The 23,878-nt window shown below is 36.7% G+C and overlaps 5 protein-coding genes and 1 non-coding gene across 7 annotated transcripts; 3 read left to right on the top strand and 3 right to left on the bottom strand.

Moving 5' to 3' along the window:
* Positions 1–989: 989 nt before the first annotated feature.
* LOC17895857 (putative DEAD-box ATP-dependent RNA helicase 29) lies at positions 990–4,865 on the top strand. The gene is made up of 11 exons (XM_006300885.2): positions 990–1,437; positions 1,540–2,701; positions 2,830–2,887; positions 3,059–3,172; positions 3,264–3,315; positions 3,447–3,523; positions 3,652–3,704; positions 3,836–3,917; positions 4,001–4,057; positions 4,142–4,271; positions 4,354–4,865. The coding sequence occupies exons 1-11, from the start codon at positions 1,062–1,064 to the stop codon at positions 4,713–4,715; spliced, it is 2,523 nt and encodes an 840-aa protein (XP_006300947.1). The 5' UTR covers positions 990–1,061; the 3' UTR covers positions 4,716–4,865.
* A 151-nt stretch (positions 4,866–5,016) lies between these two features.
* Positions 5,017–5,088, top strand: TRNAQ-UUG. The gene has a single exon. It is a non-coding gene; the product is annotated as a tRNA-Gln (tRNA).
* Positions 5,089–5,642: 554 nt separating this feature from the next.
* Positions 5,643–7,854, top strand: LOC17894795 (chaperone protein dnaJ 10). The gene is made up of 9 exons (XM_006300445.2): positions 5,643–5,893; positions 5,975–6,034; positions 6,138–6,220; positions 6,316–6,469; positions 6,564–6,693; positions 6,772–7,109; positions 7,189–7,269; positions 7,363–7,491; positions 7,582–7,854. Exons 1-9 carry the CDS (start codon positions 5,807–5,809, stop codon positions 7,660–7,662), a joined length of 1,143 nt encoding a protein of 380 aa, XP_006300507.1. The 5' UTR covers positions 5,643–5,806; the 3' UTR covers positions 7,663–7,854.
* Positions 7,769–10,891, bottom strand: LOC17895000 (putative pentatricopeptide repeat-containing protein At1g77010, mitochondrial). Of its 2 annotated transcripts, none has more exons than XM_023787350.1 (2): positions 8,377–10,891; positions 7,769–8,270 (listed from the first exon to the last, which is right to left on the bottom strand). In XM_023787350.1, the coding sequence occupies exon 1, from the start codon at positions 10,599–10,601 to the stop codon at positions 8,511–8,513; it is 2,091 nt and encodes a 696-aa protein (XP_023643118.1). In that variant the 5' UTR covers positions 10,602–10,891; the 3' UTR covers positions 7,769–8,270; positions 8,377–8,510. The 2 variants fall into 2 exon arrangements, with proteins under 2 accessions (XP_023643118.1, XP_006301154.1); XM_006301092.2 differs by having other exon boundaries at positions 8,381–10,891.
* Positions 10,892–10,995: 104 nt separating this feature from the next.
* LOC17896544 (F-box protein SKP2B) lies at positions 10,996–13,363 on the bottom strand. The gene is made up of 5 exons (XM_006300313.2): positions 13,264–13,363; positions 12,581–12,819; positions 11,842–12,190; positions 11,610–11,751; positions 10,996–11,534 (listed from the first exon to the last, which is right to left on the bottom strand). The coding sequence occupies exons 2-5, from the start codon at positions 12,796–12,798 to the stop codon at positions 11,161–11,163; spliced, it is 1,083 nt and encodes a 360-aa protein (XP_006300375.1). The 5' UTR covers positions 12,799–12,819; positions 13,264–13,363; the 3' UTR covers positions 10,996–11,160.
* A 1,609-nt stretch (positions 13,364–14,972) lies between these two features.
* Positions 14,973–18,391, bottom strand: LOC17894193 (ACT domain-containing protein ACR3). Its single transcript, XM_023787356.1, has 8 exons — positions 18,199–18,391; positions 17,070–17,184; positions 16,938–16,983; positions 16,741–16,855; positions 16,586–16,653; positions 15,754–16,476; positions 15,323–15,669; positions 14,973–15,214 (listed from the first exon to the last, which is right to left on the bottom strand). The coding sequence occupies exons 2-7, from the start codon at positions 17,138–17,140 to the stop codon at positions 15,331–15,333; spliced, it is 1,362 nt and encodes a 453-aa protein (XP_023643124.1). The 5' UTR covers positions 17,141–17,184; positions 18,199–18,391; the 3' UTR covers positions 14,973–15,214; positions 15,323–15,330.
* Between the last annotated feature and the right edge of the window lie 5,487 nt (positions 18,392–23,878).

Genomic DNA, 23,878 nt, shown 5'->3' with positions numbered 1-23,878 from the left:
TTTATGAATTGGGCATGGTTAATTAATGAATAGGATGATTATACTTAATATTCAAACCTTCACTAAAATGGACAAGGATTAGATTTGAGTTAACTATATATATAAAAGTGTGTCCGTCATATAACATGATAACAATTATAGATCATGTTTGGGTCCAATTTTCAATATATCAAACGACTCCTTGGATCGATTCGGTACGGAACAAACAAAAGAAACCATCGTTAAGTCTACCAAACGGGACATGTGAGTTTTGATGGCATGCAAGAACAAATTAATATTGTAGCTAACAGCCTAACATACATACACGTAGTTCATGCGAAAGACCCAAAATATATAGATAACTTTACCATTACATGTATGTCTAAGATAGTCCATTGTTGATACACCCAAAAAAGAGAAAGAAATCACAATATTTTTTGTAAGTGTGTCCCTTATTTATTTATTTTCTGAAGGTAAAAACATTTACCGAGTTGAATCGTAGGTTCACACTCTGCCGCAAAACTCAGGTAAGGATAAAAAAAACATTCACTAATTTGGCGTCCGCATTTTCTCAATGCTTTTATTCGTTTACGTGATCAGCTGAACCAGGATCTGCCCACGATCTGAACCGGATTAAACCCGCATTTTTATTCTTCGCAATCTCGTTTCGGCCCAAACGTTAAAACTATTATAACCAAGCGATCCAATACTCCCTTAAAATTTGGAGACTTATTTGGGCCAACAATACTCTCGATCCAACATTGTCCTAGCAGTTCTTTTAAGTTTTTGGTTTTGATTAATTGCTAGGATTTCTGGAAACTTAACTAATTATTATTTCTTTACAGCTAAAGCTCACCTAGAAAAATAAAACAAGATTTGAGTAACGATTATAGAATGTTGGGCCTTTATATCGTTAAATTAAAGGCCCAAAAGAAGAACAAGCCCGAAAAAGGTTTTCTTGTAATTGTCTCCTATTTCGTTAAACCCTAAAACCCAAAGCTAACAAAACTCTGAATCATCATCATCACGGCGAAGTCATCTTCTTCGCTTCTAAACCCTAGTCTCAAAGCCTGCATACCATCATGGTTGAAGGGAATGGTTTCTTGGTGAGTTCGGTTACTGAGCTTCACCGGAAAGAGAAACAGAAGAAGAAAGGCAAATCTGGAGGATTCGAGTCACTAAATCTCGGTCCTAATGTCTTCAATGCAATCAAGAAAAAGGGTTACAAAGTTCCTACACCAATCCAGAGGAAGACGATGCCGCTCATTCTCTCTGGCGTCGATGTTGTTGCCATGGCTCGAACCGGTTCCGGTAAAACCGCTGCTTTTCTCATCCCTATGCTTGAGAAGCTCAAACAACACGTGCCTCAGGGTGGTGTTAGAGCACTCATATTGTCCCCTACTCGTGATTTAGCTGAGCAGACTCTCAAGTTCACCAAGGAGCTCGGCAAATTTACAGGTTGGTCTAAAGAATTCAAATTCTATCTAAAAACTCTCTCTTTTCAATTCTGCAAAGATTGGCTTTTAAAAGCTGTGATTGTGTTTTTTTTTTTTTTTTCAGATCTTCGTGTGTCCTTACTAGTTGGTGGAGATAGCATGGAAGACCAGTTTGAAGAGTTGACAAAAGGCCCTGATGTTATTATTGCAACTCCTGGGAGACTTATGCATCTTTTGTCTGAGGTTGATGACATGACACTTAGGACGGTTGAATATGTGGTTTTCGATGAGGCTGATAGTCTGTTTGGTATGGGTTTTGCTGAACAGCTGCATCAGATTCTAGCTCAGTTAAGTGAGAACAGACAGACTTTGCTTTTTAGTGCCACTTTACCAAGTGCCCTTGCGGAATTTGCAAAGGCTGGTCTGCGAGACCCTCAGCTGGTTCGTTTAGATGTTGAGAACAAGATTAGCCCGGATTTGAAACTTTCGTTTTTGACCTTACGGCCGGAAGAGAAGTATGCTGCTTTGCTGTACTTGGTAAGGGAGCATATAAGTTCAGATCAACAGACCTTGATATTCGTTTCCACAAAGCATCATGTGGAATTTGTCAACTCTTTGTTTAAGTTGGAAAATATTGAACCATCTGTATGTTACGGAGATATGGATCAAGACGCTCGTAAGATTCATGTATCAAGGTTCAGGGCGAGGAAGACTATGTTGTTGATTGTCACAGATATTGCTGCTAGGGGTATTGACATACCATTGCTTGATAATGTTATAAACTGGGATTTCCCTCCTAGACCAAAGATTTTTGTTCATCGTGTGGGAAGAGCTGCCAGGGCTGGTCGTACAGGTTCTGCATATTCCTTTGTTACACCCGAGGATATGCCATATCTTTTAGATCTTCATCTATTCCTCTCGAAACCAATCAGGCCTGCACCTACTGAGGATGAGGTCTTGAAGAACATGGAAGAAGTAATGAGCAAAACTAGTCAAGCAATTGATAGTGGAGTAACAGTATACGGTCGTTTTCCTCAGAAAACCATTGATCTTATCTTTAACAGAATCCGAGAAATGATTGATTCATCCGCAGAATTGGATTCCCTTGAAAGAACATCCACAAAAGCTTTTCGCTTGTATTCAAAAACAAAACCCTCACCGTCAAAAGAGTCCATTAGGAGAGCCAAGGCTTTACCCCGAGAAGGCTTGCATCCCATCTTCAGAAGCATAATTGAAAGTGGGGAATTAGAGGCAATGGCGTTTTTCCAGAAAATTAAAAATTTCAGGTGAGTAGTATTAATAGTCATCCTTTTTAACTTGTATATTTTCTTTGATACGTCCAGACTTGAAGATGGTATGTCCATATGTAATATAACACAAACATTATTAATTATTGATGGCTGATCTGTGATAGACCCAAGCAGACCATACTTGAGGCAGAAGGTGACGCTGCCAAATCCAAAAATATAAAGGTTCCTCGCTTTCCTGCCATATTTTCTTTCCTTTGGTTTGTTTGACTATTACACTAATTATATAATCATTTGATCTCTTTCAAAATTCTCTACTTGGCTGGCAGTTAACTTATGTATTTCTGGAATTTGTTTATAAGTAGCCTAAGCCAAAACGTTTTGGTTCTTGTGCAGGGTCCTCCTGGCCAATGGGTTGATGTGATGAAGAAGAAAAGAGCCATTCATGAGGAGATCATAAATACTAGACATCAGCAGAATCAGAAGAGTTCCAATAATCATTTAGAAATGGTATTTTTGTTTGCAGTTTCTAATATTAAATTGTGACACGTGCTTGTTTCTTTGCCATTAGTTTCACTTACATAAATGTTTTGATATCTAGGAAGCTGAACCTACAACTTCTTTTGGTGAGGACTCAATAAAAGGAAGCAAATGTATGTGTGTTGCTTGCGCTCTTGTTGCTTTAATCTGTATTTGTCTGTCATCGTAGATCTTTTGAATAGTTTGTGGTGCGTGGTTTTTCCACTTCTCTGGTTACCTACCTTTAACTTTCCATTGATTTCAGTAAGCGGTAAGAAAAGAAAGGGACAAGAAAGCTTCAAGGATGATGAATTCTTTATCAGCTCCATACCAGTAAATCATGTATGTAATTTTCTTTAAATAAAAGCCTCTTTCTGTGTCAGTTCGCATTTTCGCTGTCAAAGCTACAATGCTTATGATGATGTTGAGAAGATGCAAAGTTTGACTCTTTATTATTCTTATGCACACAGCATTCAGAGGCAGGGCTATCTGTGAGGGGTAACGAAGGGTTTGGATCTAATAGGTAAACGATTTTTGATGGGGCCTTTAGTGGCATTCCATAGAAGGATCCAAGGGTTTCATTTTAAATCTTTCAAAATTAAAGAGTTTTCTGTCAGATTTTGACGCGCCTTGTGTCCTGATATCGGATTCTAGGTTGGACGCTGCTGTGCTGGATCTAGTTGCAGATGATGGGCAAGGGATGAAGCAGCAAAAATCAAATTATCACTGGGACAAGGTAGTGTTGAGGTTATGTCTTAACAATTGCCCCAACTGTAATCTTAATCTTATTGAAAAAAATTGGATTTTCATTGGTAACAGAAAAGTAAGAAGTACATCAAGTTGAACAATGGAGATCGAGTAACAGCCAGTGGAAAGGTAGTAAAATTGTCCTTTCCTTTCAGAACGTTCGACGATCCTCTGGGAGGCTTTAAGCTAACTAAGGTTCTTGAAACTAAATAGATAAAGACAGAGAGTGGAGCTAAGGTGAAAGCAAACAAGACAGGGATATACAAGAGATGGAAAGAGAGGTCTCACAAGTCAGTATTCGGCAGAGACGGCGGAGATGCAGGCGAAACCACAAGCATGTCAGGTAAATAATATTGTACAACATTTTTCCACACAATTTTGCCTTGTTTGAGTCGTCAACAGGTTTAAAGAGAAAAACTTGGCAGGTAGAGGTGGCCGAGACGGTAAGAGACGGCAAGGATCAGTGCCTAACGCGCATGTGCGTTCAGAGATTAAAGACCTGGAGCAGGTGCGTAAAGAGAGACAGCAAAAGGCGAACAAGGTGTCTTATCTGCAGAGCAAGAGGGGTGGAAGAGGTGGGGCCAGAGGAGGCCGTGGTGGTGGGGGTAGGGGCGGTAGAGGTGGTAGAGGCGATAGAGATTTTGGCGGTGGTAGCAGCAGGGAATCGGGTGGGAGAGGAAGCGGGAGAGATTTTGGCGGTCGTCGTGGTGGTAGTAGTACTAGTAGTAGAGGTGGCAAGAGAGGAGGAGGAAGAGGGGGTGGGGGTAAACGTGGGAGAGGAAGATAGTCATGAGCACTCTATAGACGCGATAAGACTCGTCAAAACTTTTGAGCTTAGACAACTATTACTTATCAAAATGTTATACGACTCACTGAGCTTTCTCTACTCAAATTTTGTGCAAAACTTCTTTAATCTTGTTTGTGTTATTTTCTCCAATTGCTTTCGCCCATTAAGTTGTTGAAACGTGAGAAAATGACAGTTGACGACAAAATGAAACCCATTTATTTAAGGACACTTGTAATTAAACAAATACGATTCGATGCTTAGGTAAATCTAAATAACGATTTCATCAGGTGTTGTACAACGAGGTTCTATGGTGTAGTGGTTAGCACTCTGGACTTTGAATCCAGCGACCTGGGTTCGACTCCCGGTAGGACCTTTCTTTTATTTACCTTTTTGCTAAATGATGATTTGATTTGATCCGTCACTCACCTTAAATCCGGCCTCAAAACTTTAAAGTGGGTATTCAAAGTTGTATCTGCAAGTAGATAGAAGTTAATATCCCATAAAACGGGTTTGGTAAAAATACCTGACCGTATTAATTAATAATAGCAATGTAAATATGTAATTCATTAGGTACATTAACTTGCTTGCGTCAGTCTCTTGTAATTATATTTGAATGTATGCATGTATTTCCTTTGTTTGGGAACAAGAAGAGTTCACAAAAATAGTGTCTAGTCCGAACCTGACGAACTGGATCTAATTTTATATTGTCTAACAAGTAGTAGTATCTTGAAATGGGGAATAAGCAAAAAAGGAGTTAGGAAAAGAGACATGAAAATGAATGATAGAAAGCACTAAGTAGACAGTTAAAAAAGAGAGAGAGTGATGTTTTGTAGTCCCGCTCAAAAGCGGCGCAATTAGTAGTATATTTGGAAAAGTTCATCATAACTGTAAAGCCAACCTCTTTTTTTTTCTTTCTTTGCTAGCTGCTTCTTTAACCAGATCAAGACCCCTTTTGTGAACTTCTTCTTCCCCACATCTCCTAAAAGCTTCTTCACACTCACCAAACCAAAACCTTTTCTTTTCTTATCTACCCAATTTATCACATCTTTTTTCTTTCTTTCTCAAACTCTTTTGACATCTTTGATCTGATCATGGTGAAGGAAACAGTGTACTATGATGTTCTTGGTGTCACTCCCTCTGCTTCTGAGGAAGAGATTCGCAAGGCTTATTACATCAAGGTTTTGCTTTTTCTTCTTATAATGTTTTCACAGATCTGTGAGTTTTCTCTGTGTTGGATGACTGATTCTTGAATCTTTTAGGCAAGGCAAGTTCATCCTGATAAGAATCAAGGTGATCCTCTGGCTGCTGAAAAGTTTCAGGCAAGTTAAAGTTCTTTTAATGTCATTTTTCTTTTCTTGTTTTTTTTATAATGATTTTGATCAAATCAAGAGTTTTCTTTTTTTTTCTTCTTCTTGGGGACAGGTTCTTGGTGAAGCTTACCAGGTTCTAAGTGATCCTGTTCATCGTGAAGCGTATGATCAAACTGGAAAGTTCTCAGCTCCCAAGTAATGTTTTCTTTTATCTCTTGTTTGAGTAAAAATAACATTATATGTGTTCCTTCTTTTTCTGACATTGTTCAATTGTGTTTTTGATCAATCAGAGAAACGATGGTTGATCCAACGGCTGTTTTCGCTCTTCTCTTCGGAAGTGAACTATTTGAGGATTATATCGGTCACTTAGCTGTTGCATCAATGGCTTCTACACAAATGGCTTCTGAAACTGAAACCCCTGATCAGTTTCATGACAAATTGAAGGCAAATCTAAAACCATATGTTATATAACTAATATATCCGTCTTCTTGATCTGATCATCTTACATAAAGAAAGATTCTTCTCTTTGGTTTTGTAGGCTGTTCAGAAAGAAAGAGAAGAAAACCTCGCAAAGTTTCTCAAAGATTTATTGAGTCAATACGTCCATGGAGACAAAGAAGGGTTCATACACCGCGCAGAATCTGAAGCCAAAAGACTATCAGATGCAGGCATTGTCTTGTCTCCTTCCTTCTCTTTCTTTCACTTTTACAATATTTGCATTCTGAACTGAGTTTATATGAATGAAGCTTTTGGAGCGGATATGTTGCATACAATTGGATATGTATACACAAGACAAGCAGCTCAAGAACTTGGGAAAAGAGCTCTTTACTTAGGAGTTCCATTTGTAGCTGAATGGGTTAGGAACAAAGGTCATTCGTGGAAATCACAGATCAGTGCAGCCAAAGGAGCTTTTCAGTTACTTCAGCTGCAAGAAGAGAGTAACCGGAGACTCAAGAAAGATGGGACTAGTGCAACGAATGATTTGGAGTCCCATATTCAGACCAACAAAGAAACGTTGATCGGATCTTTGTGGAAACTAAATGTGGTCGACATTGAAGTGACTCTGTTACATGTGTGCCAGATGGTGAGTTCTTTGGATTTCCTATTGCTTATATTTGGATATCAGACATAAGATATGATTCTTGAAATACAAATTTATTTAGGTTTTGCGCGATAACAACTTAAGAAAGGAGGAGGTCAAATCTAGAGCAATGGCTCTCAAGATTCTTGGGAAGATTTTCCAGGTTTTTAATAAAATACTAACATATCACATTATCTGATCTGTTTTTTTTTTTTTGGTTTCTTATGCTGATTCAAGATTGTTATGGCTTATGTAGCAAGAAAAGCAATCAAGGAACGGCTCGAAATCAACAAGAGAAGATGAAGACAGCGACGACGATGATGACAGTAGCAGTGATGACGATTCTTCACAACCACTTTCATATAGAACTCCTCTGCTCACTCAGGTCAAATATGATTCTCATTTTTAAAGTCATTTCTATGATTCAATGATAATGCAATAAGATAAACTGAGATTTTGATTCTTGATTGGACAGGGGATTGGTAGACTCTTCAGATGTCTCTGCAATCCAGCATTCGATGTAGACGATGATGAAATTGTCTACAAAAGCAAATGATCAATACCACACTCACATTGCAATTGATGGGTCTCACATGTGAATGTGATACATCCTCTTTAAGTTATTAATTCTTTATAAATATTTGTAATGATGATAACCGATGGATCAAACTTAACAAATTGTTAAAATAAGTTTTTCTTAAAAAGAAGAAAAACTCAACTGGTTTGTAATCATTACAAGATTACTATACACTGTTTTGTTGTAATTTTCCTTCTATCGGTGATATTCACACTCAAATTGACTTACTAACAATCATAAACTCAAGCTGCACATCTTCAATCTCTTTGTCAATAACTTGAGTGAGACACGCGCCTTCTTCTTTTTTTGTAGTCGTTTTCTTGACCCTGTAGCTCGGAAATCTGGCCTGCAACTCAACCATGATCCATGAATGAGGCGGTGTAACGTGAAACTATCTGTCTCTAGCTCAGCAAAATAATCAATGATCGATGCTATATAGTTTGATATTGGAAACATCCAGTTGTAGATCTTCGATTTCTCTATCAACCTGTAAAAAGTCACAGAAATGTTCTCTAGCTCAAGTAGCACAGTTGCTCTGTCTCATTTCTCAATGTATAGATCATGTACTGCAACGTGCCATCAGTCAGCTGCAAAACAAAGGATCAGAAGCAAAGCATAACTATCAATTCACATAGCAAAGCAGATAACGATTAAATTTTCCAGGATCGATAAAAATATGACTATATGACTAACCTACGTTCGTTTAACTTCAAGAAAAGTTTCTTTTTTATTTCGTTTCAAACTCCCCACTCCTTGTCCATTTCTTCATACTCAAACTTGACTTGTCGTTTTGCTTATATTGGTGGTATTAACACTTAAGCTAGTATTCAACAATCAGCCCAACTAGAACCTGGATTCTTTGTCACATTCTTCTCTCTCATCAGTTTTCTTACAAGCGCCGAGCTTTCCCAATCTCCAGAGGTTGCGAATATGGTGGACAACTGCACATAAGCAACTGAGTTCTCAGGTTCAAGCTTTATAATCTTTTCAGCAACTTTCTTTCCCATGGCTTTATGTCCATTTGCAATACATCCTCTAAGAACAGATGACCACATGCTTGCATCTGCATCAAAAGGCATCTCTTCTACAAGATCTATGGCTTCTTCCACATAACCAGCACGAGCCAAAAGGTCAACCATACATGAAAAGTGCTCTTTATCTGGAACAAAACCATTATCCAACTTCATTGCCTCGAAAAAATTTCTTCCCTCTTCCACTAAACCACAGTAATTGCAGGCTGTTAGAACAACCATAAAGGTGATCCGAGTGGGTTTTATACCAGCAACATTCATTTTCTTGAACAAATCAATCGCTTCAAATCCACGTCCATTTGTAGCATAACCTGAGATCATTGAGTTCCATGGTACTTCATCTGATTTTACCATTGTGTCAAACACTCTCCTGCCATGTTCAACGAATCCACACTTGCAGTACAGATCAATGAGAGAGGATGATACTACTTGATCAGAGTCCAGACCAACAATGGTCGCCCTGGCAAAAACCTGCTCACCGAGTTCGAGAGAAGAAATGGTTGCACAAGCACTGATGACACTGGAGAGGCTAACCTCATCTGTGGGCAAATCCAATTTGTGCATTCGGCGGAAATACTCCAAAGTTTCAACAGAACAACCATTTTGACTGAATCCGTTAATCATTGAGTTCCAAGAAATCAAGCTCTTATTTTCAATTCGCTCAAATACCCGTTTTGCATCATCAAATCTTCCACAGCTGAAATATACCTTGATCATATTATTCAGTAAGATTGTGTCATAGGTCTCGACCTCACTGAAAAGTTTGCAAGCTTCCATTGGGTTTCCACACTTGGAGTACATGTCAAGCAAAGTGCTAGCTACAACAATGTCCTCAATTAACCCAAATTTACAAGCATGACAATGCATTTGTTTACCAGTCTCTAGGAAGCCCAAACCGATGCAAGCGTTTATAACAGCTGCCAGCGTACGAGAATCTTCCTGGGTTTCATTCCTCATCTCATTGAAAAGAACTAATGCCTCAAATTTCATATCATTGGCAACATAACCCGAAATCATAGAGTTCCATAGAATTACACATCTATTACTTTTCCTATCGAAAATTCCTCTAGACTCATCCACTCTCCCACAATTTGCATAACCTGAAATTAAGGCTGATAGAGAATGGTCATCCGGTTCCCCGATCTGATCCAGCATAATACTTGCCATTCTCCACTCACCACATTTTGCATACAAATTAACTAACGAACTATTCATTTTCGAATCAAATTCAACACCGCTGATCATAATCCGAGCATGTATCTGCTTCCCACATTTCAAAGCTTCCAACATTGCACATGCCTTGAGAACTGTAGTCATTATGATCGCATCAGCGCTAAATTTCAGTTCTTTAAACAGCCTCAGAGCTTCCTCTGCATAACCGTCTAGAATATATCCATGAAGCAGAGAGTTCACCGTCACAGCATCTTTCTCCGGCATGGCATTGAATAACCTCCTAGCAACACCTAGCTCCCCAGCCTTTGCAAACCCGGAAACAACCAAGTTCCAAGAGTACCCATCCCTTTCTGGCATCATATCAAAAAACCTCAAAGCCGTGCCCTTCTCCCCAGAATTCATGTACCCTTCAATCATAGTGTTCCAGGAGAAATAGTTCCTCTCAGGCATTTCGTCGAACAAGTCCCGCGCAGTGCCCATATTGCCACACCGCGAGTAAATTTGAAGGAGATGGTTAGCAACAATAACAATTGAGCCAATAAAACCCTTCTTGAAGAACAATCCGTGTGTTTGCCTCCATAAAGTTTCGCGAGTTCTGTTGCTACATGATTTAAAAAGACGGACGTAATAACGCCGACAATCTACTTCCATGGTCCGTAAGTACCAAAAGTTCAATCTACAAACGTGGTCCGTAAATAATAAGGCTTGATTCATAAAAAACGATTAAATTATTGAATTTTAACTTACCAAAACATTTAATCAAATGTTTTGCGCACGAAAACACTAAAATAAATATTTTGAATCAAATGTTTGTATGGTTTTTGACCTTTTTTAACGAAAACACTAAAATAAATATTGTTAAAAAAACTATGGTTGAGTTTAACTACCCACATTAACGAAGGACTCGGAAGGAGCATATACTAGTGCGATAGTTAAACTGAGGTTTAGATTCTTGATTAAACATTTTACAAGGGCATTTGATGTAGACGATTATATAAAATTGTATACCATTACAATTTACAAGTGATGGTGTCACACATCTGGATGTGATGCAACCTCGTCTTATAATTTGAGTTATTCATTAGTGATAGATGATGATTGTTGGATCAAACTTAACAAATTGTTAGATATAAGTATTTTGCAATCATTACAAGATTGCTATAATGTATAAATGTTAAAATCTTGAGATTGCATCAGAGACGAGAAGAAAACTAAAAGAAGCTTTTATTAAACACACATACCAGAGAGATGACCCTCTAGTTCACACACCGGTTCAATGAGCCGGGTGAGGGAAAGCGGTGTGGGTGCGGTGAGCCTGGTGGATGCAGGCACAATGAACTGATTGTAAATTCAGACAACCGCTCATGACAAGTGAATGCCTGCCTGAACAAGTGTGGAGGGAAGGGAATGTATCGCAGACAGCTTGAACCGCTGAAGGTGTGAGGTAAGTGCATTGGCTAATGTTAAGGCTTCTTAGTCCTTCTTCATCGAATTTTCCTTTCTTCACTGCTCGCCACATCTCATGCTTATTCTTCACTCCGCTTTGAGCCAGCGAGTACATGGCTCTGTCTGTAATGTTCCTGCAATAGTATAACCCCAGTGACCTCAAGTGTACACACTGATTTGCCAAAGCCACAACACTCTCATCTGCAGCAACAACAAATGTTTAAGAGCAGAAAAAAAGAAAAACTTAGATTCGGGTCTCGTAAAGCTGAGGTTTACCTGTAATTGATACACAGCCACAAAGATCAAGCGTTCTGAGATCAGGACAGCCATAAGCTAAACTCATAACTCCATCATCACTTATATTCTCACACCATCCCAAGTTTAGTGACTGCAACTGATTGCAGTTTGCTCCAATAGCCTGCACAACGGTTGAAGAATTGTTCGACTTATCGATACAAAAGAAAATAGAAGGGTGATGACATTAGAGAAATGAATGTTAAAAAGGCACCTGCAATGCACTGTCAGATACAGCTTCCACACAACCACAGAGATTCAGAATTTTAAGCTTCAGACAAAATCTTGTCAAATGCGCGAGAGCAGTGTCGCTGAACGAAGTGCATCCGCTAAGGTTAAGTTTAGTGAGGCTAGTGCAACCACGAGCCAGCGAATAGAGGGAATGGTCAGTTAGTTTCAAGCTTTTGCTTAAGTCCAAATCTTGTAGCTCGTGACAGTGATTTGCTATGGCTTCCACTGCGTTGTCCTCAAGCTGCGGTTTGTCCTGTCTCAGTACTAAAGTCTGAAGCTTGACGAATTTGGGAGCAAGAGAAAGAACCAAACTGTTCAAATTCTTCTTGCACCTGAATAACAACAAGTAGACACATAAATCAAAATCCTCCTCCTAGTATATGGGTTACATATATGATACAAATTGGAACCAATCATCAAAACTGAAACCATCATCCAGAAACTGTCCTCGTAACAAAACCTGATCAAATAAAAAAAAAAGTTTGACTCTTTCAATCACCACGCGCCATGATCTTATCTATATCCCATCCATCAATATGAATATTCGTCCTCAATTCACGAAGATAGCCAAAAAGGATCAACCTTTATTCAAACTCCAAAACACTTTTCCAACATATAGTACTATATCTTCTAATTCAAACATAATCAAATTACAGATAGAGACACAATCACACAAGCAACGAAACAAAGACAAAAGAAGAGAAGAAGCTAGAGAAATATACCAAGAGAGGGAGAGACGAGTGAGGCCAAGGGAAACAGCATCTCTCCAGCCACTACAAATACCAGAAGCAATGACCACAGTCCGATCATCAACAAGGCTAAGGATCCTCATAAGAAGCTCAACGGGGATATCTTTCCACTCAGAGATGACAAAGCCTTCCATCTTCATCTTCTCGAAGCATCTGTTAAGTTCTTGTCTTGTTTCTCCTTCACTCACCATCTTTAAGCGGTTTCTTTGATTCTAATTATTTCACCACAAGGAGGATCAAAGAGAATTAAGAACAAGGATAAATAAAATAACTCAAAAGAATTATGACATCCAAAGACGACAAATGTAATAAAAAGAAGGATTGAATTTACAAAAAAGTTAGGAAATGGTCTTAAATGGTCTTTTGACTCTAAACTAAATTAAAACGCAGCAAACATTAATTTCTTCTTATGTGTAACTCTTTTTGTTTTTGACCTTATTATAATAAACAAAACCCCATATTTAGAGCTTAATTTGGATAAATATTAAATTATTTTCTTTTGCTGGCTGGATTTTTCCAGAGAGTTGGACAAATTTCTTTATAATTACAATCATTTAAAAACAAAAAAAAACTAAGGAGAATTTTGCATTGAATAGCGTAGGACCTTCAATATAAGAAAAGACAGAAACTTTAATTTACACTATTTTGGATCATACCTCTGAAAATTAAGTGAAGTGCTCTTCTTTGCCTCTTTCTGGGTTTCTTCTCCTCCGTCGAATTATTATCACTAATCCGTTATCTTTTTAAAAAGCTCTCTTTAAGTAATCAGAAGAAGAGAGATAAAGAAACACAATAACATAAATAAAGAGTTTTGTATATAAAAGAGAAAGAGGCAAAGAGTAAACGTACGGGTAACGACCATATGACACGTGCTTTGCCACGTGTCCTCAATTGACAGGACAGATACTTAAAATGGATCCTCTAATACGATTTTCCAAGTTCGACTCTTCTATGTTTTATATATTTTTGTTTTCATAATCGTAGACTCGTAGTTGTTAATATCTGAAAATATAAGTAATCTAGCTAATTGGAAATGGTTTAATCTAATCATGTACGTAACTGATTTTCGAAAAGATCGAGAACTTTTAAAGTATTTGATTAAAAACGTTTGAAGCCAAAGTCGCATAATGTAAAAGCCGAAGTCGAGGTCAAGGGATGATAACGTCCAAAGATATATCACTCTTTACTTTAAAATTTATGGGAAAAAGTAGGAAGTTGATAGATAAATTAAACCTTTTCTCATATCATACGTTGCTCGTTTGATATTAGATATAATATTAGGAATAGATGACAAACCATAGTCCATATATTATAAACTATTGTATTGTCATATAATTGTTCCGACTCTAATTGTTGTTTTGATGGACACATATAATTGTACGACTTTGTGGATTTTTTGTCGGAGTGTACATTTTATTTCAAGAACATTGGCATAAACCAAACAAGAAGCAAAAACTCGACTTGTAAAAAAACAATTAGAACAATATATCTTGGAGCTAATGAGGCCTTTGGGTTGGTGGGCACGTTTTTTTTTCTCTAAATGGGGAGCAAGCTTCCCACCAAATCTTCTTTCCTCCACCTCGTATAACCTATGGATTCACTATGATTTGATTAGTTCTATGCTTAGTTAGTGACAAGTTATGTTCTTTACCAAGTTTTTAGCCAAAATCATGACAATCTAGTTCGTTAGGAATGTTAGACATCTCACATGTAAAAACTAAAGGGTAAAAAGCTTTAAAAGGAACAACAAGGATTTTAAAAAAAATAATTTGTTATGATTAACATATGGTGAACAAACATGTAACAAAATTACAAGATAGTAAACTTATTTTATAAATGGATGTTTTCTTTTTGTTTGTATTCACGTAACATGTAAAAATTTTCAAAGATTAGAAAGCACTAAGCCCCTAACGTTATTAATTTACTATATAAATAAATATATATATTTTATACACAATTTGATTTAATCTAAACAAAATACGCAAACTGTATCTTTTAAACATAAATTGTAATGTTTGATTGTTTCTGCGTGAGTTTATATTTCTTTTTGTAAGATTACGCAACACATGAAATAATACTATTCGAATATGACATGGAAACATCAAGCCGTTCACTTTTTCTCAGTGTGTCCTATCGTGCATATGTAGAGAGCTAGCTGTTAGCCTTACCCGAGGCCGCACTCCATGCCGTTTGCTTTTATTGCTTTTGAACGGTCTCACATCTACTTTGCATTAGCCCTCCCTAATTCATGGACCTATTAGTATTTTTGGCCAAATTCAACTTTATTTCAATTTGTAAGTTTCATTTTGGATTCGAACTAAGCCAAATTGATAAAAGATTAGTAAATTACAACATAAGTGTTACGTATTCACAACAATCAAATACGGCAATCAAAATTCTTAACAAGAAGGATAGTTTACATTTGGCCAAAGATAACAAGAAGGCTAGGATTTGATATTACACATACACAAAAGCAACCCTGCCAATAGGAAAAGTTGCATATTATTCTTTTTTATAGACAATGTTCATTTCCCCGATCACACTAATGCCTACGTAACCAAAAACCGGTTCTGGTTCGGTTTGATTAGGGGTAAACCACCAAAATCCCTGACCAAGTAAAACACCACACTAAGTCCCGCTAGATGATCATACATAATACACATTTTACAGTACACTTATCCACACAATGTACTGTAATTTGATTTTGTCAGTTACCTTTCTTCTCAAGGCAGTAACTTCTCCAGCAAATTCCCAAAGAAGAAACTTGTTTTGGCCCATCCTCCTCCTGTTCCAACTTGACCTTCTTCTTTCCATTTTCTGCTCGGAACTTTATTCTTGACGTCAATCATCATACTATGTCCTATCTCTCCGCGTAACGCCTCGATCGTCTTCACGTCCACTGGATTCCCTGACGCATCTCTCACATAGAAAACGTTGACGGCTTGTTCTCCCACTGTTGTCACACCAGCTCTCGACACTGATAGCCCGTGCTCTCTCAGGATCCTTGTCACTTCCGACAGTAATCCAACTCTGTCTTTCGCACAGAGCTCCAAACTCCAGCCCTAGGATCGAATATCAAACGATAACTTAGGCTATTGTTTCTTCTAATGCAAGAAACATGCACCAAGCAAAATGCGGTTACTTACCTCGCTGACTCGTCTATGGATTGCGGCTTCTAGACATTTGACAACTCTCTCTTTCTCTCCTTCTGTGTCGAGAGTGCAACCGTCTTTGTGTCTGATGAAATACTCCTGAGAAGCATGAGAGCCGCTCGATGAAATCGTGGCGTGAAACACAATGTATTGCATATCCGTAAGCGTGCATACAATGTCGAACATGAGCTTTGGTCGATCCTCGCAGCTCACGTTTATCACGGAGTAACCTTTCTCTTCACAATGTTCAACTGTGATTTTGGCCTCGAGTCTAGGAGAAACGGAATCGTCAAGCTTGGTCAATGCTTCGTAGTCTTTATCAGCGAAAAGCATCTGATGAAGCCTACGGTCAACGTGAGTCGAGCCAATGGAGAGACTCGTCCGAGCAAATTTCTCATCTTCTTGTTCACACCCACGCAGCACATTGTTGAGCTGTTCTTCCATGGTAGACAATCTTTCTGGATCATCAACCGCTGTAGAAGTTGCATTGTCATTCACATAGAGGACACACGCGATCCTACGGTTGTGAGTCCATGCTTCAGCAGCCACCACATTGAAGTTTAGGTCTGCTAGTACGGCTGAGACCTCAGACAAGAGACCAGGACGATCACGAGCAATAATCTCGATCGATGTGTGGTCGCCTAATGAATGGACACCGACTCTTTTACCTGGCCAAGTGTTTTGTGAAGCCGAGGCATGACCCTTTGGTCCTAACACCTTTTTAAAGAAAAAGAAAAAACAAGAATTAGATATAAGGTAATATACCAAACCATTTGCATACATTATACAAACTAAGACATACATTTACTGCTTTTATGTATATTACCTTCTCGATGTAATCGATGGTTTTGCTATCAGTCACCTTGTTTCCTTGCTGATTAGTGACATGGAATACTGTAAGATGTGAAAATGGAATCAATTTAGAAGTTTGATTGGAAATGATCAAGAATGTTGTGAATGTAGAAATGTGCAACACTTTACCGTCCATGAACCATCCACCATCAGAAGAGATATAAGCTTTAGTGATAGTAAGATCGAGATCGGTTAGGACTTGCACAACTTCAAGTAATATTCCAGGTTTGTTCATACTGTCAACCTATCAAATAATAGTCTCACATGCATCAAAATCTCAGTTAAAATCATCAAATCGACTAAAACCCGAGAAAGAAAATGTTTACCTTGACAAGAGTGCATTCTTTGCAGCTAGTGTTATCAATAGAAACACTGCAACAACATAGAAAAAGTAGTATGAGCTTCTTGGGAAACAGCATCAATGGCTCTTATTCAGTGTGAAACGTAATAATTGTTACCTTGGAGGATTTATTCTGGTGCTCAAGTTCTCATATTCAGGATCAAAATACGGCCAATAAACTTTAGCCATTTGATAAAGGAAAGATCTTCTTGATACTTAGCTCTTCACACGTTCTGTGGTTAACAAAACAAATGAACTGATTTATATATCACAGAGACACAGAAAACAGGAAAAGGGATAGGAAGAGAAGCAGCAAACAAACTCAAAGCAGAGAGCTTTAAGTGTGTCAAGAACAAGTTGCAAGAAGATAAGATATTCGTAGATTTTGGCTGTCGAGTCAAATAAGTGAATCTTGGCCACTAAGTAACTCGACAGAAGAAGCAGAATCTAAAGAAGATAGAGATAAAGATTTCATAAAGAGAGACCACAAACAGAGATTCTCTGGGAAACAAAAAAAAAAACTTATCTCTGGTCCTTCTCAACCAAAGAAAAAAAACAGAGGAATAGATTCCAAAAAGATCTCCGACTATGTAAATCAAAACAAAAAAGATCGTTTCAAAGACACATGACAAGAGACTCTCTCTATTTGCATAAACGAACTGATGCTTAAAAACGAACATAAAAGTAGCTGTCAAAAGAAAAAGATATAAAATAATAGTAGTAAGTTGTAATAAACTAAAACGTTAATGGAGGAAAAGATCTTCTTATTGGTCAAAGACGGAATCTAAAATGTTACAAATCGAAACACTACTGTATACAATACAATATTTATATACAAAATAATAATAATTTTTTGAACGGATCAGAGTCATCAGACAATAGACAACTTGCAACAAAACTACACTACTCTAAAGCAGCAGCAGCAGCCGCATCAACAACAACAACAACAACTTGAAGAAGATGAGACAAAACTTTGTTAGTCGATTCACACACACACAAAATCTGTAGCTTTCAAAATTTTCAATTTATATAATAAATAAGTGCGTCGACATCAAATTGAACGATACATCGTTCTCAAACTCTGGTGGAGTACATGTGCCAATTGTAATAGAAGTGGCCCAATTCAGCTAAAATCTTAGAACTTTCTGGGTTTTCTCCACACAAAGTATAGAACCCAACTCGAAAGAAGGAAAATTGAAAACAAAACCAGAATCAAAACAAAGTGAAACTATGAGAATAGTTTATACCTCAAGAACTTTTACAAAAGCTCAAATTTTGTGGAGTCGGCGAGAGAGAGAGAGGGGGGGGGGAGAGACACAAAGAGACGATTACAAATTGAAAGAGATTAAAAAATCATTTACATCTTCGAAAAACAGAGATTTACAGAGAGACAAAAGACAGAGAGTATCCACAGAAACAAGAGAAAGATGATGTCTGTCTTCTCTCTCTCTTTCTCTTTCTCTTTAATGAGAGATTGAAACCCCTCTTTCTGTGTCAGAGGTTTTAATAGGAATCTAGTGGGGAGAGATGGGAATAGTACGACAAACCCCTTTTGTTTTTTTGTTCTTTTTAATTTAACTGAAATGATGAATAAAATAATGTATTAATTAAATGAGTATTAGTCAGATATGACGAAGCGAACATTATAAATTAGTGGTGGTGGTGTTAAAATACGAACTACTGTATTCTCAACTCCCCCACACACGCTCGCTTTAGCGCGTGTCCTCTACTACTCATTGTGGGTTGGTTTACACTTTACAGGTATCTTCACCGAGCGAACCAGACCGATTTGGTTGATTAATTAGTGATGGTTTTTGTGTAGTGAATGTATTTTAAATCACTAATCTGAACAATTAAAATGTTAAGTGAATAATAATGTAGAAAATGGCGCGTGAGAGAAGAAGCGTTTCGATCTCACAGGTTAGTACGGGCGGTCCTTTTTGTCGCCTAGTTGCTTGATCGAGAGGACACTGAAGTCATCAATAATTTGCAATATAAGCCACGAGGCTATTTCTTCATTTAAGTTCGAAACACGTATAAGTTTCATTTAATAAAAAAAATTCTTCTGGTTTCTAAATGCGAGATTGGTTGTCGTCAAAAGTTTCTACATTGGGGTTAAAACAGTTTGACAAAGTAACGGTCAAAATAGCAAGTCTCGTTATCAGAATATATTAGCATTCTTAGACCACCTCCAATGGGTGTATGTTAATAAAGTTTTTTAGTAATTTTTTAGTTATAAATTATGTACTTTTTAAAAATAAAAAGTTTTTAAAAATAATTAAAATTATTCATCTCCAATGGTAAAACTCTTAATAGAAGTTCTTAAAAAACAATTTGAAAACTTAAATTTTATAAAACATGAAAATTATTACAAACACATGATATTAAAACATAATAAAAAAAATATTTAAAAACTTCATTTGGTAAATTAATAGAACTGACTTCTCTTGTAGTGACACATGTACTTAACAAATTGTCTAAAAACTTCTTCTATAAGAGATATCTCTTAGTTTATTATTGACTAATGATTTAGTTTTTTCCTTTTTATTTCTAAGATACTAGTTATGAGACCTGCATTGGACATGCCCTTAGAACATGACAACTTAACATAATTCCCACAAGCTAATGTAATATATAGTGTATCATTTTTTCATCTCAAAAGTTATACTAAATGACATACTGTATATAAATTAAATGTTAGCAAGTTTCTTCCATTATATATCATTGATTCAATCATTCAAGCTATAATCAGATATAGCTCGATGTAAATCCCACATAAAACTTTCTAAAGACTGACATTTCGATTTCATGGTCGATATCATCCAGTGTTTTATAGATATGATCATGATCATCATGATCATGATCGATCCTAAAAGTAATACTAAAAATATATTGTAACATATGCATGTTCCTCGTGTATTAGTTAATCTGACTTATCATACACGTATATTTATTTTTGATAACGTACGTTTTAGAGTAACTAACTAAATATTCTAACCTTACGAATGGTGTGATTTATGTATAAAGTTGGAGATTTAGTAGTGCTTGAACACGAGAAAAATGAATTTTGTAAAAACCATTAAAAGAAATTCAATTGTTTGATACCAAAAAAAATTCAATTAAGTTGGGGAAATTCAAGGTAATACGTTTCCTAAAAAATCATGAAATTTTTTTAGTGGGTGTGAAAAATATTTTGGAACCAGCCAAGTAGGAAAGCACAAGAGAAGTAGGAAAACACAAGAGAAGATGATTCGGTATCTTTTCTCCTAAATCTCTTGTTCAGTTGTTCCTGATCCTTCCCCCCCCACACTCTTAACGACGTCACTCTCTTTATTTTCATTTCTCAAAAATAATCCCCAGCCAATGGTCCATTAATTTCTTTATTTTGCTAAACTACACCCATCATTTTGTCTTATACAAACATGTATACATCACAAACAGTTCACATATCTTGTTGTCAACCACAAACAGTACTCACGTATAACCAGCCAAATTTTCAATAATACACTACCCTTACAAAAGATTCCAATGGAAAAGTTATAAAGAACTGGATCTTGGAATGATATACTTTTTTTTTTAATTATAAGTCTATCAAGTCCAAGGCTTTCTTGTTATGGGTTTGAAAGCATCAAGAACTAGATGTAGTTAATCTTTTAAGATACCTAGCTACAGGTTCGATATCTTTCTAAATATTTTGTTATAATAGTTATAGTAAATGTTTTTATAATTAAGATTCTCCGGTGCAAACCTATATAGTCTTATTGTCGTCACACTTATAGATAAATGCTGAATTTTTGACTAGATCGAGATGTGAAATTTCGCTTCTCCTCTATTTGGGTGGCTGAGATATAGAACTCCATAATGCTTTCTTTAGATACCTTTATATTTGAATTGTCTCATAAAGATTTATCGAAAGTGATGACGATAGAAGCCTAGAGATTTCTTAAAAAGAGTTTGCTTTATAAATTTGATGTGATGAATGGAGATATACAAAAGGCTTAATAATAATGTATCCCACATTTTGTGTTCGTTGTTAATTCCATTATCCTCTATTTTCTTTCTATTTTTCATAACAACACCAAAACAAAAATAAAAGTTATGCCAAAGTGCTTTTCCTACGAAGGACATTGCTTAGTGGGAGATGTGATGGCCTCAACCTCTCCCACCTTAAATGTTGAACAACTAAAGAATATCTCATCAAGACCAACAAAACAAAACAAAACAAAAAACCCTTGTTTCTTAAATCTTAATGCTTATTACCATTTTGATCCACTCATAACGATTGAGTGGTTTGTGTTGAGTTGAGAGCCTATTATCACATGATGCATTGAATTTTGAAAGTCAACCGATACTTTTTTTTTAGACAAGAAAACTAAATCTAGGATAAAAAACTCGAGGTTATGTCTTAGAAAAAATACCTTTTAAATCTTAAACCATGTTCTAATTCCTCGGCAAAACATTATGATACATTGCTGGAAAATGTACTTTTGACTAATGGATTAATCAAATTCCTTTTTCGGTCACAATTCTTTGACGGTAACGACATAACGTATAGTTACCTAACGAAGCTATTCTTGTTCCACATATGAATATGAGATATATACTACCAAATTACCAATTCATATGAAGTATGAAGGACTGTTGACCAACCTTATATCAGCTGCCTCATTTTTCATGTATAGATATTAATGTTGCAGAGTGCAATAAGTTAGCGGTAGAAACAAAACCAGACGAAAAGAAAATAAATTAAATAATTACATAATCCAAAGTCAATAAAACAAAGAAACTTGATAGGCAATTTTGTTTTGTTGCAGTTTTGTGTAGCCTTTGTATTTCATCCCATTGGAACCAGTTGTTTTGCTTATGCTAGTTTAATATAAATATATAATTCTCACTTTCTTATTTTTTTTATTGAGTATTCTCTTTAAATTAAAGAAATCATCAATTGTTTTTGTTTAGTTTACTGAAGTTAGACCTAATTAAACTGCGTAAACTTTTATATCTTACCAAAAGCTTTATCTCTCATGCTACATCCATTCCTAGTATTTGATCTTTACTCATATGCTCATGGCCTCATGACGATGGCTTATTTTTTATTTATTTTTTTTCTTCTTTTTTTTAATGTGAAATGCTCCCCTTCTTTATATATTGACGCACGATGCAAAGACGACAAGTTCTGTTTTAATTAATTTTCCACGAAGGATTGTTTTTCATATACTGTCTTAGAAGTTTTGACTCGACCTGTATCTGTGTATTGGGAGTTTTGCTAATTAAGTGTACAGTTTGCCTCAATAGGGAACAACTTGAACTTTCCATCTGTAGAAAGCTAGACATGTTGTTATTCAGGTTTCGTTCGTCTACAATCTTTTAATTCATACTTCTGGGATTTTGATTTTTTTGGTATGTTGAGGATGCAAAGCAGACAGAGTCCCATTTTGATATTTTGGCATCGATGGTTGAATTTGTTTTGCAGTATCTGTTTACATGTGGTGTTTTCTTTTTCTTCCTTATTCTGTTTTGGTAACCATTATATTTGATGGAGATGTGATCAGCTTACCTCCCCTTATCTGCTTGTGCCTTTAGTGTTATATGAGGTTTTGTATAAAATCTTTTTGTTTTGGTGACCATTCTATTTCATGGTCTCTGACTCTCTGGGGATTAGTTGGCCAGGATGGTTTAAGCTCTGTAGGTTGACTTCTCTGAAGATGTGCTTACCATACATGTTCTATTGGGGAGTTTTGTTGCTCATATTCTCTTCAGTTTGCTATTTTGATGTCATCGTTTATTTGATTATAGAAGTGATTTATGCTGGTAGTGTGACCTTATTTGGGCAGGCTCATCGAAGGCGAAGAGCATCTTGGTTTTGATGACTTAAATGGTCTTTACTTCTGACTTCTAATTAATGTTTCTTTCTTCCTGAGTTGTGCCTGGTTTTAATGGTTCTGTAGACATTTGATAATGTAGTCTTCAATTGATTTCGTTTGGGTGATACATTATGTTGTTGGATTGCATGTGAGGCTTAATGTTGTAGATTCTTCTTACGAATGTTCTCAGGTAGTCAGTGAAGCATCACCTCCTCACTTCTTGTTGCTTGAATATGTTGTTGGATTGTTACCTCCAAATCATGTATTGCTACACGTACGGTGCAATAAGGAGGGATTTTTGTTTCGTTGCAGTTTTAACCCTCCCAGTGCAGCATTTCATCTGACTTGAACTTGACTTTGTTCTTGTTGTATTGCTTCTCTATTAGCACACTCATATTGAGTTATTCAACAATCAGCCCATCATAAAATCTCTCTCTCGACCGACACTTTATGTTTTCTTAGAAAGATGAAATAAACCAGGGTAAAGTGCGAGATTAGCACGTGAATACTGGTTAAGTACTGAAATGGAGGGGGTAGTTTCAAAACGAAAAAAGGCAAGTTTGTCCTTTGGTTAGAGTTACAGGAAAAACATAATTACCAAACATGCCATTAAAAAGAAATGCCACGTTGGAGAGAGAAGGCGTTTATCTGCACAGTTTAGGGGGGAAAAACTCCCGCCAAGTGATAAGTCTACGAGGTAGTTATGGTAGAGTTGAAGTTATTTCTTAGACTTGTGGGGAAGAGTGAAACACATTTGGTATAGTTGTTTCGTAGAGTCATATATAGTGGTGGGAGAGTAAGTAGATAGATAGACTTAGTCGGTACAATTAGCATACATGGTGGGAGAGTTATAGTTAAGCAACAGAGTAAGATGAAACTTAGAGTTGGTCCATAGAGTAACTGTAATGGTGGTAGATTTTGGAGGAAACTTTCTTAGAGTTATGGAATCTGGTAGAGTAGTTATGTAGAGTTAGTCGAAGACAGGAAGAGTTAAGTTGTAAATATAGATATCAGATAGAGTTTAGGACAGTGACGGTAGAGATTTGATGTCGAAAAGAGGTTT

The sequence above is a fragment of the Capsella rubella genome, unplaced genomic scaffold (assembly GCF_000375325.1).
Source record: "Capsella rubella cultivar Monte Gargano unplaced genomic scaffold, Caprub1_0 scaffold_2, whole genome shotgun sequence".
NCBI lineage: Eukaryota > Viridiplantae > Streptophyta > Magnoliopsida > Brassicales > Brassicaceae > Capsella > Capsella rubella.
The sequence above is the reverse complement of the archived record's forward strand: the minus strand, read 5'-3'. Positions and strand labels throughout refer to the sequence as shown.

What these genes read in the sequence shown, in the direction of transcription:
- LOC17895857 (XM_006300885.2), top strand. Translation starts at nt 1,062, where the DNA reads ATGGTTGAAGGGAATGGTTTCTTGGTGAGTTCGGTTACTGAGCTTCAC. An exon ending in CCAAATCCAAAAATATAAAG is followed by an intron (nt 2,888 to 3,058) that starts GTTCCTCGCTTT and finishes GTTCTTGTGCAG; the next exon opens with GGTCCTCCTGGCCAATGGGT. An exon ending in CAAATTATCACTGGGACAAG is followed by an intron (nt 3,918 to 4,000) that starts GTAGTGTTGAGG and finishes CATTGGTAACAG; the next exon opens with AAAAGTAAGAAGTACATCAA.
- LOC17894795 (XM_006300445.2), top strand. Translation starts at nt 5,807, where the DNA reads ATGGTGAAGGAAACAGTGTACTATGATGTTCTTGGTGTCACTCCCTCT. An exon ending in GCAAGGCTTATTACATCAAG is followed by an intron (nt 5,894 to 5,974) that starts GTTTTGCTTTTT and finishes TGAATCTTTTAG; the next exon opens with GCAAGGCAAGTTCATCCTGA. An exon ending in GGAAAGTTCTCAGCTCCCAA is followed by an intron (nt 6,221 to 6,315) that starts GTAATGTTTTCT and finishes TTGATCAATCAG; the next exon opens with AGAAACGATGGTTGATCCAA.
- LOC17895000 (XM_023787350.1), bottom strand. Translation starts at nt 10,601, where the DNA reads ATGAATCAAGCCTTATTATTTACGGACCACGTTTGTAGATTGAACTTT.
- LOC17896544 (XM_006300313.2), bottom strand. Translation starts at nt 12,798, where the DNA reads ATGGTGAGTGAAGGAGAAACAAGACAAGAACTTAACAGATGCTTCGAG. An exon ending in ACTCGTCTCTCCCTCTCTTG is followed by an intron (nt 12,191 to 12,580) that starts GTATATTTCTCT and finishes GTTGTTATTCAG; the next exon opens with GTGCAAGAAGAATTTGAACA. An exon ending in TATCTGACAGTGCATTGCAG is followed by an intron (nt 11,752 to 11,841) that starts GTGCCTTTTTAA and finishes ACCGTTGTGCAG; the next exon opens with GCTATTGGAGCAAACTGCAA.
- LOC17894193 (XM_023787356.1), bottom strand. Translation starts at nt 17,140, where the DNA reads ATGGCTAAAGTTTATTGGCCGTATTTTGATCCTGAATATGAGAACTTG. An exon ending in AAGAATGCACTCTTGTCAAG is followed by an intron (nt 16,856 to 16,937) that starts GTAAACATTTTC and finishes ATTATTTGATAG; the next exon opens with GTTGACAGTATGAACAAACC. An exon ending in CCATCGATTACATCGAGAAG is followed by an intron (nt 16,477 to 16,585) that starts GTAATATACATA and finishes TTCTTTAAAAAG; the next exon opens with GTGTTAGGACCAAAGGGTCA.